Below are 12500 nucleotides of genomic sequence, written 5' to 3' on the forward strand. Positions count from 1 at the left end.
CATTCATTCAGTGATTATTTGGATTACACACAATCCACAGACACAGAAACCGGCCATTCGGCCCAACCCCGCGATGGCCACATCCCAGCACCGAATAAATAAAGAAATTCCCGCCTGAGTCTTCAAGATTGGGGTTGAATCCAGCTCTCATTATCTTTACATGCACTTTATCTTATCCTCCTCCCCCAGCTCCAGTTTCCACCCCAGCTCTTCTGAAGACTTCGGCCAGTTCTGGGCCGTGGTAACAATTTGCAGTCAGCCCAGGCAGGCAATTCAGCAACCACCACAAGCTGCCATTTATATAGCGCCTTTAACGCAGTAAAACGTCTTCACAGGAGCGATTATCAGACAAAATCAGACTCCGAGCCACATCAGGAGATATTAGGACAGGTGACCAAAAGCTGGGTCAGAGAGGTCGGTTTTAAGGAGCGTCTTAAAGGAGGAGAGAGAGGCGGAGAGGTTTAGGGAGGGAATTCCAGAGCTCGGGGCCCAGGCGGCTGAAGGCACGGCCACCAATGGTGGAGCGATGGTCTAACCAAGGTATATGGAGACCAGAACTGTGCACAGTGCTCCAAGTGCGGTCTAACCAAGGTATATGGAGACCAGAACTGTGCGCAGTGCTCCAAGTGTGGTCTAACCAAGGTATATGGAGACCAGAACTGTGCACAGTGCTCCAAGTGTGGTCTAACCAAGGTATATGGAGACCAGAACTGTGCACAGTGCTCCAAGTGTGGTCTAACCAAGGTATATGGAGACCAGGACTGTGCACAGTGCTCCAAGTGTGGTCTAACCAAGGTATACGGAGACCAGAACTGTGCACAGTGCTCCAAGTGTGGTCTAACCAAGGTATATGGAGACTAGAACTGTGCACAGTGCTCCAAGTGTGGTCTAACCAAGGTATATGGAGACCAGAACTGTGCACGGTGCTCCAAGTGTGATCTAACCAAGGTATACGGAGACCAGAACTGTGCACAGTGCTCCAAGTGTGGTCTAACCAAGGTATACGGAGACCAGAACTGTGCACAGTGCTCCAAGTGTGGTCTAACCAAGGTATATGGAGACCAGAACTGTGCACAGTGCTCCAAGTGTGGTCTAACCAAGGTATATGGAGACCAGAACTGTGCACAGTGCTCCAAGTGTGGTCTAACCAAGGTATACGGAGACCAGGACTGTGCACAGTGCTCCAAGTGTGGTCTAACCAAGGTATTTGGAGACCAGAACTGTGCACAGTGCTCCAAGTGTGGTCTAACCAAGGTATATGGAGACCAGAACTGTGCACAGTGCTCCAAGTGTGGTCTAACCAAGGTATATGGAGACCAGAACTGTGCACAGTGCTCCAAGTGCAGTCTAACCAAGGTATATGGAGATCAGAACTGTGCACAGTGCTCCAAGTGTGGTCTAACCAAGGTATATGGAGACCAGAACTGTGCACAGTGCTCCAAGTGTGGTCTAACCAAGGTATACGGAGACCAGAACTGTGCACAGTGCTCCAAGTGTGGTCTAACCAAGGTATACGGAGACCAGAACTGTGCACAGTGCTCCAAGTGTGTCTAACCAAGGTATATGGAGACCAGAACTGTGCACAGTGCTCCAAGTGTGGTCTAACCAAGGTATACGGAGACCAGAACTGTGCACAGTGCTCCAAGTGTGGTCTAACCAAGGTATATGGAGACCAGAACTGTGCACAGTGCTCCAAGTGTGGTCTAACCAAGGTATACGGAGACCAGGACTGTGCACAGTGCTCCAAGTGTGGTCTAACCAAAGTATATAGAGACCAGAACTGTGCACAGTGCTCCAAGTGTGGTCTAACCAAGGTATATGGAGACCATAACTGTGCACAGTGTTCCAAGTGTGGTCTAACCAAGGTACATGGAGACCAGAACTGTGCACAGTGCTCCAAGTGTGTCTAACCAAGATACATGGAGACCAGAACTGTGCACAGTGTTCCAAGTGTGGTCTAACCAAGGTATATGGAGACCAGAACTGTGCACAGTGCTCCAAGTGTGTCTAACCAAGGTATATGGAGACCAGAACTGTGCACAATGCTCCAAGTGTGGTCTAACCAAGGTATACGGAGACCAGAACTGTGCACAGTGCTCCAAGTGTGGTCTAACCAAGGTATACGGAGACCAGGACTGTGCACAGTGCTCCAAGTGTGGTCTAACCAAGGTATATGGAGACCAGAACTGTGCACAGTGTTCCAAGTGTGGTCTAACCAAGGTATATGGAGACCAGAACTGTGCACAGTGTTCCAAGTGTGGTCTAACCAAGGTATATGGAGACCAGAACTGTGCACAGTGTTCCAAGTGTGGTCTAACCAAGGTATATGGAGACCAGAACTGTGCACAGTGCTCCAAGTGTGGTCTAACCAAGGTATATGGAGACCAGAACTGTGCACAGTGCTCCAAGTGTGGTCTAACCAAGGTATACGGAGACCAGGACTGTGCACAGTGCTCCAAGTGTGGTCTAACCAAGGTATATGGAGACCAGAACTGTGCACAGTGCTCCAAGTGTGGTCTAACCAAGGTATATGGAGCCCAGGACTGTGCATAGTGCTCCAAGTGTGGTCTAACCAAGGTATACGGAGACCAGGACTGTGCACAGTGCTCCAAGTGTGGTCTAACCAAGGTATATGGAGCCCAGGACTGTGCATAGTGCTCCAAGTGTGGTCTAACCAAGGTATATAGAGACCAGAACTGTGCACAGTGCTCCAAGTGTGGTCTAACCAAGGTATACGGAGACCAGGACTGTGCACAGTGCTCCAAGTGTGGTCTAACCAAAGTATATAGAGACCAGAACTGTGCACAGTGCTCCAAGTGTGGTCTAACCAAGGTATGTGGAGACCAGAACTGTGCACAGTGCTCCAAGTGTGGTCTAACCAAGGTATATGGAGCCCAGGACTGTGCATAGTGCTCCAAGTGTGGTCTAACCAAGGTATATGGAGACCAGAACTGTGCACAGTGCTCCAAGTGTGGTCTAACCAAGGTATATGGAGACCAGAACTGTGCACAGTGCTCCAAGTGTGCCTAACCAAGGTATATGGAGACCAGAACTGTGCACAGTGCTACAAGTGTGTCTAACCAAGGTATATGGAGATCAGAACTGTGCACAGTGCTCCAAGTGTGGTCTAGCTAAGATTCAATACAGGTTGAACACAACTTCTCTGCTTTTCAATTTTACCCCTCTCGAAATGACCCCCAGGAATTTCTAATGGGAAATGGGAAAAAGACAAAAACGTGACAATAGGAAGGAAGGTTTTGCAGGCAGGCAGTGTGTGCGGATCTAAGATCTTTATTGTATATAAAAATTACAGGTTCTGTTCAAGACGAAGAGCCGATATTATTCCATAGGATGGGAAACAGTGATACACAGACTACCGACGAGATTAAGGCTAAGCACTCCAGTGAATGAAGTTCTACGACACTATGACACCAGGCCACGCGGCAATTTTGCTCTAGTGCCACTTCCTGGCGGGAGGTTAGGATTGCAGCGTGACCAGTTTACATAGGAATTTCCTATTCTAGGTCACGCTGCAATTCCTAACCTCAGCCGGGAAAGTGAGCACGTAGAGCAAAATGCCGCAGTGGCCTGGTTATTTCGAGGGGCAGCTGCTCGAGGTCGGGACATTCGGCCCCTTACCTCCTGCTAGCCCCTCCATCTGCTTCTTCCCAAACCGGAAGATGTGCCATCCTTCAGCTTTTGTCAGGTCAACAGCACCCTTCGCGACGTAGAAGTCGATGCTCGGCTTGTTCACATTCAGGACAACAAACTGCAAATGGGCGCACTTGTTCTCTATCGCGATCTAGGGGCAGGTACAGCACAGGTTAGATACAGAGTAAAGCTCCCTCTACACTGTCCCATCAAACACTCCCAGGGCAGGTACAGCACGGGTTAGATACAGAGTAAAGCTCCCTCAACACTGTCCCATCAAACACTCCCAGGGCAGGTACAGCACGGGTTAGATACAGAGTAAAGCTCCCTCTACACGGTCCCATCAAACACTCCCAGGGCAGGTACAGCACGGGTTAGATACAGAGTAAAGCTCCCTCTACACTGTCCCCATCAAACACTCCCAGGGCAGGTACAGCACGGATTAGATACAGAGTAAAGCTCCCTCTACACTGTCCCATCAAACACTCCCAGGGCAGCTGCTGCACGGGTTAGATACAGAGTAAAGCTCCCTCTACACTGTCCCATCAAACACTCCCAGGGCAGGAACAGCACGGGTTAGATACAGAGTAAAGCTCCCTCTACACTGTCCCATCAAACACTCCCAGGGCAGGTACAGCACGGGGTTAGATACAGAGTAAAGCTCCCTCTACACTGTCCCATCAAACACTCACAGGGCAGGTACAGCACGGGATAGATACAGAGTAAGGCTCCCTCTACACTGTCCCCATCAAACACTCACAGGGCAGGTACAGCACAGGTTAGATACAGAGTAAAGCTCCCTCTACACTGTCCCATCAAACACTCCCAGGGCAGGTACAGCACGGGATAGATACAGAGTAAAGCTCCCTCTAGACTGTCCCATCAAACACTCCCAGGGCAGGTACAGCACGGGTTAGATACACAGTAAAGCTCCCTCTACACTGTCCCATCAAACACTCCCAGGGCAGGTACAGCACGGGTTAGATACAGAGTGAAGCTCCCTCTACACTGTCCCATCAAACACTCCCAGGGCAGGTACAGCACGGGTTAGATACAGAGTAAAGCTCCCTCTACACTGTCCCCATCAAACACTCCCAGGGCAGGTACAGCACGGATTAGATGCAGAGTAAAGCTCCCTCTACACTGTCCCATCAAACACTCCCAGGGCAGGTACAGCACAGGATAGATACAGAGTAAGGCTCCCTCTACACTGTCCCCATCAAACACTCACAGGGCAGGTACAGCACAGGTTAGATACAGAGTAAAGCTCCCTCTACACTGTCCCATCAAACACTCCCAGGGCAGGTACAGCACGGGATAGATACAGAGTAAAGCTCCCTCTAGACTGTCCCATCAAACACACCCAGGGCAGGTACAGCACGGGTTAGATACAGAGTAAAGCTCCCTCTACACTGTCCCATCAAACACTCCCAGGGCAGGTACAGCACGGGTTAGATACAGAGTGAAGCTCCCTCTACACTGTCCCATCAAACACTCCCAGGGCAGGTACAGCACGGGTTAGATACAGAGTAAAGCTCCCTCTACACTGTCCCCATCAAACACTCCCGGGGCAGGTACAGCACGGGTTAGATACAGAGTAAAGCTCCCTCTACACTGTCCCATCAAACACTCCCAGGGCAGCTGCTGCACGGGTTAGATACAGAGTAAAGCTCCTCTACACTGTCCCATCAAACACTCCCAGGGCAGGTACAGCACGGGTTAGATACAGAGTAAAGCTCCCTCTACACTGTCCCCATCAAACACTCCCGGGGCAGGTACAGCACGGGTTAGATACAGAGTAAAGCTCCCTCTACACTGTCCAATCAAACACTCCCAGGGCAAGTACAGCACGGGGTTAGATACAGAGTAAAGCTCCCTCTACACTGTCCCATCAAACACTCACAGGGCAGGTACAGCACGGGTTAGATACAGAGTAAGGCTCCCTCTACACTGTCCCCATCAAACACTCACAGGGCAGGTACAGCACGGGTTAGATACAGAGTAAAGCTCCCTCTACACTGTCCCATCAAACACTCCCAGGGCAGGTACAGCACAGGTTAGATACAGAGTAAAGCTCCCTCTACACTGTCCATCAAACACTCCCAGGGCAGGTTCAGCACGGGATAGATACAGAGTAAAGCTCCCTCTAGACTGTCCCATCAAACACTCCAGGGCAGGTACAGCACGGTTTAGATACAGAGTAAAGCTCCCTCTACACTGTCCCATCAAACACTCCCAGGGCAGGTACAGCACGGGTTAGATACAGAGTGAAGCTCCCTCTACACTGTCCCATCAAACACTCCCAGGGCAGGTACAGCACGGGTTAGATACAGAGTAAAGATTGTTACCTGTGCGACTCTCCGCAGTAATTCACTCCCGATTCCTTTGCCTGAAACACAAGTGAGGCGGTTATATCCGTGAGGAATGCCAGTGTCCCTGTTCCAGACCAGGAACTTTCCTGAGCCAATCCTCCCGTCCCATTTAACAGGCTGCACACAGTGTGCCTGTATTTTTTTGGGCTGTGCGAGGCCCATTTATAGTTAACTTCAACAACGTAAAAGTCGGTCCCAGGCTGCAGAGCGGAGCATTACTGGGGAGGGGGACTAGTTGAATAACTCTAACAAGGAGCCAGCACATGCTGGACAGCCGCCTTCTGTGCACCGACTGTTCTATCGGCATCTGTGGCAGCCATTTGTACATAGCAAGATCCACCAACAGCAGTGAGCTCAATGATCAGCTAATCTGGGTGTTTTTTGTTATTGATTGAGGGAGGAATGCAGGCCCAGGAAATACTTCCCCATCTCTTCTTCAATTTAATGGCTGCGGTATCTTTTACGTCCACCTGAGAGAGCAGAAGGGGCCTCGGTTTAATGTCTCGTCTGTACACGGCACCTCCGACAGTGCGGCGCTCCCTCAGTACCGCCCCTCCGACAGTGCGGCGCTCCCTCAGCACCGCCCCTCCGACAGTACGGCGCTCCCTCAGTACCGCCCCTCCGAGAGTGCGGCGCTCCCTCAGCACCGCCCCTCCGACAGTGCGGCGCTCCCTCAGTACCGCCCCTCCGACAGTGCCGCCCCTCCGACAGTGCGGCGCTCCCTCAGTACCGCCCCTCCGACAGTACGGCGCTCCCTCAGCACCGCCCCTCGACAGTGCGGCGCTCCCTCAGCACCGCCCCTCCGACAGTGCGGTGCTCCCTCAGTACCGCCCCTCCGACAGTGCCGCCCCTCCGACAGTGTGGCGCTCCCTCAGTACTGCCCCTCCGACAGTGCGGCGCTCCCTCAGTACCGCCCCTCCGACAGTGCCGCCCCTCCGACAGTGTGGCGCTCCCTCAGTACTGCCCCTCCGACAGTGCCGCCCCTCCGACAGTGTGGCGCTCCCTCAGTACCGCCCCTCCGACAGTGCCACCCCTCCGACAGTGTGGCGCTCCCTCAGTACCGCCCCTCCGACAGTGCCGCCCCTCCGACAGTGCGGCGCTCCCTCAGTACTGCCCCTCCGACAGTGCGGCGCTCCCTCAGTACTGCCCCTCCGACAGTGCGGCGCTCCACTAGGAGTGTTAGCCTGGATTCTATGCTCAAGTATCAAGTAGAGGTAACAACAACACCTTGTATTTATATAGCGCCTTTAACGTAGTAAAACGTCCCAACGTGCTTCACGGGAGCGATTATCAGACAAAATTTGACACCGAGCCACATAAGGAGATATTAGGACAGGTGACCAAAAGCTGGGTCAAAGAGGTCGGTTTTAAGGAGCGTCTTAAAGGAGGAGAGAGAGGCGGAGAGGTTTAGGGAGCTCGGGGGCCCAGGCGGCTGAAGGCACGGCCGCCAATGGTGGAGCGATGGAAATCGGGGGATGCACAAGAGGCCAGAACCGGAGGAGCGCAGAGATTTCGGAGGGTTGTGGGGGCTGGAGGAGGTTACAGAGATAGGGAGGGGTGTAGGGCTGGAGGGGGTTACAGAGATAGGGAGGGGTGTAGGGGCTGGAGGAGGTTACAGAGATAGGGAGGGGTGTAGGGCTGGAGGGGGTTACAGAGATAGGGAGGGGTGTAGGGGCTGGAGGGGTTACAGAGATAGGGAGGGGTGTAGGGGCTGGAGGAGGTTACAGAGATAGGGAGGGGTGTAGGGGCTGGAGGAGGTTACAGAGATAGCGAGGGGTGTAGGGGCTGGAGGAGGTTACAGAGATAGGGAGGGTTGTAGGGCTGGAGGAGGTTACAGAGATAGGGAGGGGTGTAGGGCTGGAGGGGTTTAAAGAGATGGGGAGGGGTGTAGGGGCTGGAGGGGGTTACAGAGATGGGGAGGGGTGTAGGGGCTGGAGGAAGTTACAGAGATAGGGAGGGGTGTAGGGCTGGAGGAGGTACAGAGATAGGGAGGGGTGTAGGGGCTGGAGGAGGTTACAGAGATAGGGAGGGGTGTAGGGGCTGGAGGAGGTTACAGAGATAGGGAGGGGTGTAGGGGCTGGAGGGGGTTACAGAGATAGGGAGGGGTGTAGGGGCTGGAGGGGGTTACAGAGATAGGGAGGGGTGTAGGGCTGGAGGGGGTTACAGAGATAGGGAGGGGTGTAGGGCTGGAGGGGGTTACAGAGATAGGGAGGGGTGTAGGGCAGGAGGGGGTTACAGAGATAGGGAGGGGTGTAGGGGCTGGAGGGGGTTACAGAGATAGGGAGGGGTGTAGGGGCTCGAGGACGTTACAGAGATAGGGAGGGGTGTAGGGCTGGAGGAGGTTACAGAGATAGGGAGGGGTGTAGGGGCTGGAGGAGGTTACAGAGATAGGGACGGGTGTAGGGGCTGGAGGAGGTTACAGAGATGGGGAGGGGTGTAGGGGCTGGAGGAGGTTACAGAGATAGGGAGGGGTGTAGGGGCTGGAGGAGGTTACAGAGATAGGGAGGGGGTGTAGGGCTGGAGGAGGTTACAGAGATAGGGAGGGGCTGTAGGGCTGGAGGAGGTTACAGAGATAGGGAGGGTTGTAGGGCTGGAGGGGGTTACAGAGATAGGGAGGGGTGTAGGGCTGGAGGAGGTTACAGAGATAGGGAGGGGTGTAGGCGCTGGAGGAGGATACAGAGATAGGGAGGGGTGCAGGGGCTGGAGGAAGTTACAGAGGTAGGGAGGGATGTAGGGCTGGAGGGGGTTACTGAGATAGGGAGCGGTGTAGGGGCTGAAGGAGGTTACTGAGATAGGGAGGGGTGTAGGGGCTGAAGGAGGTTACAGAGATAGGGAGGGGTGTAGGGGCTGGAGGAGGTTACAGAGATAGGGAGGGTTGTGGGGCTGGAGGAGGTTACAGAGAGAGGGAGGGGTGTAGGGCTGGAGGAAATTACAGAGATAGGGAGGGTTGTAGGGCTGGAGGAAGTTACAGAGATAGGGACGGTTGTAGGGCTGGAGGAGGTTACAGAGATAGGGAGGGGTGTAGGACTGGAGGAAGTTACAGAGATAGGGAGGGTTGTAGGGCTGGAGGAGGTTACAGAGATAGGGAGGGGTGTAGGGGCTGGAGGAGGTTACAGAGATAGGGAGGGTTGTAGGGCTGGAGGAGGTTACAGAGATAGGGAGGGGTGTAGGGCTGGAGGGGTTTAAAGAGATGGGGAGGGGTGTAGGGGCTGGAGGGGGTTACAGAGATGGGGAGGGGTGTAGGGGCTGGAGGAGGTTAGAGAGATAGGGAGGGGTGTAGGGGCTGGAGGGGTTTACAGAGATGGGGAGGGGTGTAAGGGCTGGAGGGGGTTACAGAGATAGGGAGGGGTGTAGGGGCTGGAGGAGGTTACAGAGATAGGGAGGGGTGTAGGGGCTGGAGGATGTTACAGAGATAGGGAGGGGTGTAGGGGCTGGAGGATGTTACAGAGATAGGGAGGGGTGTAGGGCTGGAGGAGGTTACAGAGATAGGGAGGGGTGTAGGGGCTGGAGGAGGTTACAGAGATAGGGAGGGGTATAGGGGCTGGAGGAGGTTACAGAGATAGGGAGGGTTGTAGGGCTGGAGGAGGTTACAGAGATAGGGAGGGTTGTAGGGCTGGAGGGGGTTACAGAGGTAGGGAGTGGTGTAGGGGCTGGAGGGGGTTACAGAGATAGGGAGGGGTGTAGGGCTGGAGGGGGTTACAGAGATAGGGAGGGGTGTGGGGCTGGAGGGGGTTACAGAGATAGGGAGGGGTGTAGGGGCTGGAGGGGGTTACAGAGATAGGGAGGGGTGTAGGGCTGGAGGAGGTTACAGAGATGGGGGAGGGGTGTGGGTCTAGAGGAGGTTACAGAGATGGGGAGGGGTGTCGGGCTGGAGGGGGTTACAGAGATAGGGAGGGGTGATGGGGCTGGAGGAGGTTACAGAGATAGGGAGGGGTGTAGGGCTGGAGGGGGTTACAGAGATAGGGAGGGGTGTAGGGGCTGGAGGAGGTTACAGAGATGGGGAGGGGTGTCGGGGCTGGAGTGGGTTACAGAGATAGAGAGGGGTGTAGGGCTGGAGAGGGTTACAGAGATGGGGAGGGGTGTAGGGCTGGAGGTGGTTACAGAGATGGGGAGGGGTGTAGGGGCTGGAGGGGGTTACAGATATAGGGAGGGTGTAGGGGCTGGAGGATGTTACAGAGATGGGGAGGGGTGTAGGGGGTTACAGAGATGGGGAGGGGTGTAGGGGGTTACAGAGATGGGGAGGGGTGTAGGGGGTTACAGAGATGGGGAGGGGTGTAGGGGGTTACAGAGATGGGGAGGGGTGTCGGGGGTTACAGAGATGGGGAGGGGTGTTGGGGGTTACAGAGATGGGGAGGGGTGTCGGGGGTTACAGAGATGGGGAGGGGTGTAGGGGGTTACAGAGATGGGGAGGGGTGTAGGGGGTTACAGAGATGGGGAGGGGTGTAGGGGGTTACAGAGATGGGGAGGGGTGTAGGGGGTTAGAGATATGGGGAGGGGTGTAGGGGGTTACAGAGATGGGGAGGGGTGTAGGGGGTTACAGAGATGGGGAGGGGTGTCGGGGGTTACAGAGATGGGGAGGGGTGTAGGGGGTTAGAGATATGGGGAGGGGTGTAGGGGGTTACAGAGATGGGGAGGGGTGTAGGGGGTTAGAGATATGGGGAGGGGTGTAGGGGGTTACAGAGATGGGGAGGGGTGTAGGGGGTTAGAGATATGGGGAGGGTGTAGGGGGTTACAGAGATGGGGAGAGGTGTAGGGGGTTACAGAGATGGGGAGAGGTGTAGGGGGTTACAGAGATGGGGAGGGGTGTAGGGGGTTACAGAGATGGGGAGGGGTGTAGGGGGTTACAGAGATGGGGAGAGGTGTAGGGGGTTACAGAGATGGGGAGGGGTGTAGGGGGTTACAGAGATGGGGAGAGGTGTAGGGGGTTACAGAGATGGGGAGAGGTGTAGGGGGTTACAGAGATGGGGAGGGGTGTAGGGGGTTACAGAGATGGGGAGGGGTGTTGGGGGTTACAGAGATGGGGAGGGGTGTAGGGGGTTAGAGATATGGGGAGGGGTGTAGGGGGTTAGAGATATGGGGAGGGGTGTAGGGGGTTACAGAGATGGGGGGAGGTGTAGGGGGTTACAGAGATGGGGAGGGGTGTAGGGGGTTACAGAGATGGGGAGGGGTGTAGGGGGTTACAGAGATGGGGAGGGGTGTAGGGGGTTACAGAGATGGGGAGGGGTGTAGGGGCTTACAGAGATGGGGAGGGGTGTAGGGGGTTACAGAGATGGGGAGGGGTGTTGGGGGTTACAGAGATGGGGAGAGGTGTAGGGGGTTACAGAGATGGGGAGAGGTGTAGGGGGTTACAGAGATGGGGAGGGGTGTTGGGGGTTACAGAGATGGGGGGAGGTGTAGGGGGTTACAGAGATGGGGAGAGGTGTAGGGGGTTACAGAGATGGGGAGGGGTGTAGGGGGTTACAGAGATGGGGAGGGGTGTAGGGGGTTACAGAGATGGGGAGGGGTGTTGGGGGTTACAGAGATGGGGGGAGGTGTAGGGGGTTACAGAGATGGGGAGGTGTAGGGGGTTACAGAGATGGGGAGAGGCGTTGGGGGTTACAGAGATGGGGAGGGGTGTAGGGGGTTAGAGATATGGGGAGGGGTGTAGGGGGTTACAGAGATGGGGAGGGGTGTAGGGGGTTACAGAGATGGGGAGGGGTGTAGGGGGTTACAGAGATGGGGAGGGGTGTAGGGGGTTACAGAGATGGGGGGAGGTGTAGGGGGTTACAGAGATGGGGAGGGGTGTAGGGGGTTACAGAGATGGGGAGGGGTGTAGGGGGTTACAGAGATGGGGAGGGGTGTAGGGGGTTACAGGGATGGGGAGGGGTGTAGGGGGTTACAGGGATGGGGAGGGGTGTTGGGGGTTACAGAGATGGGGAGGGGTGTAGGGGGTTACAGAGATGGGGAGGGGTGTTGGGGGTTACAGAGATGGGGAGGGGTGTTGGGGGTTACAGAGATGGGGAGGGGTGTTGGGGGTTACAGAGATGGGGAGAGGTGTAGGGGGTTACAGAGATGGGGAGGGGTGTAGGGGGTTACAGAGATGGGGAGGGGTGTAGGGGGTTACAGGGATGGGGAGGGGTGTTGGGGGTTACAGAGATGGGGAGGGGTGTAGGGGGTTACAGGGATGGGGAGGGGTGTAGGGGGTTACAGGGATGGGGAGGGGTGTAGGGGGTTACAGAGATGGGGAGGGGTGTAGGGGGTTACAGAGATGGGGAGGGGTGTTGGGGGTTACAGAGATGGGGAGGGGTGTTGGGGGTTACAGAGATGGGGAGGGGTGTAGGGGGTTACAGAGATGGAGAGAGGTGTCGGGGGTTACAGAGATGGGGAGGGGTGTTGGGGGTTACAGAGATGGGGAGGGGACCCAGAAGTGAGTCGAGCTGTCTGAGCCCCAGCTGACAAAACATTGCGAAAGGGGCCTTTGCTTTGTGACTCAGCCTG

General features: G+C 55.2%; 1 protein-coding gene across 1 annotated transcript in view; it reads right to left on the reverse strand.

Moving 5' to 3' along the window:
• Positions 1 to 3590: 3590 nt before the first annotated feature.
• LOC147086388 (thialysine N-epsilon-acetyltransferase-like) overlaps positions 3591 to 12500 on the reverse strand; it is a 29745-nt gene continuing 20835 nt past the window's right edge. Inside the window, exons 5-6 of the mRNA XM_085978467.1 lie at positions 6000 to 6040; positions 3591 to 3802 (exon numbers count right to left, since the gene is read on the reverse strand). Of these exons, the coding sequence (XP_085834593.1) occupies positions 3593 to 3802; positions 6000 to 6040 (251 nt within the window). The 3' untranslated portion in view covers positions 3591 to 3592. The remainder of the gene's footprint in view (positions 3803 to 5999; positions 6041 to 12500) is intronic.

This window comes from Somniosus microcephalus, unplaced genomic scaffold (genome assembly GCF_052327205.1).
Source record: "Somniosus microcephalus isolate GS21.2 unplaced genomic scaffold, FLI_Smic_1.0 unresolved_chr7, whole genome shotgun sequence".
In the NCBI taxonomy this organism is placed as follows: Eukaryota; Metazoa; Chordata; class Chondrichthyes; order Squaliformes; family Somniosidae; genus Somniosus; species Somniosus microcephalus.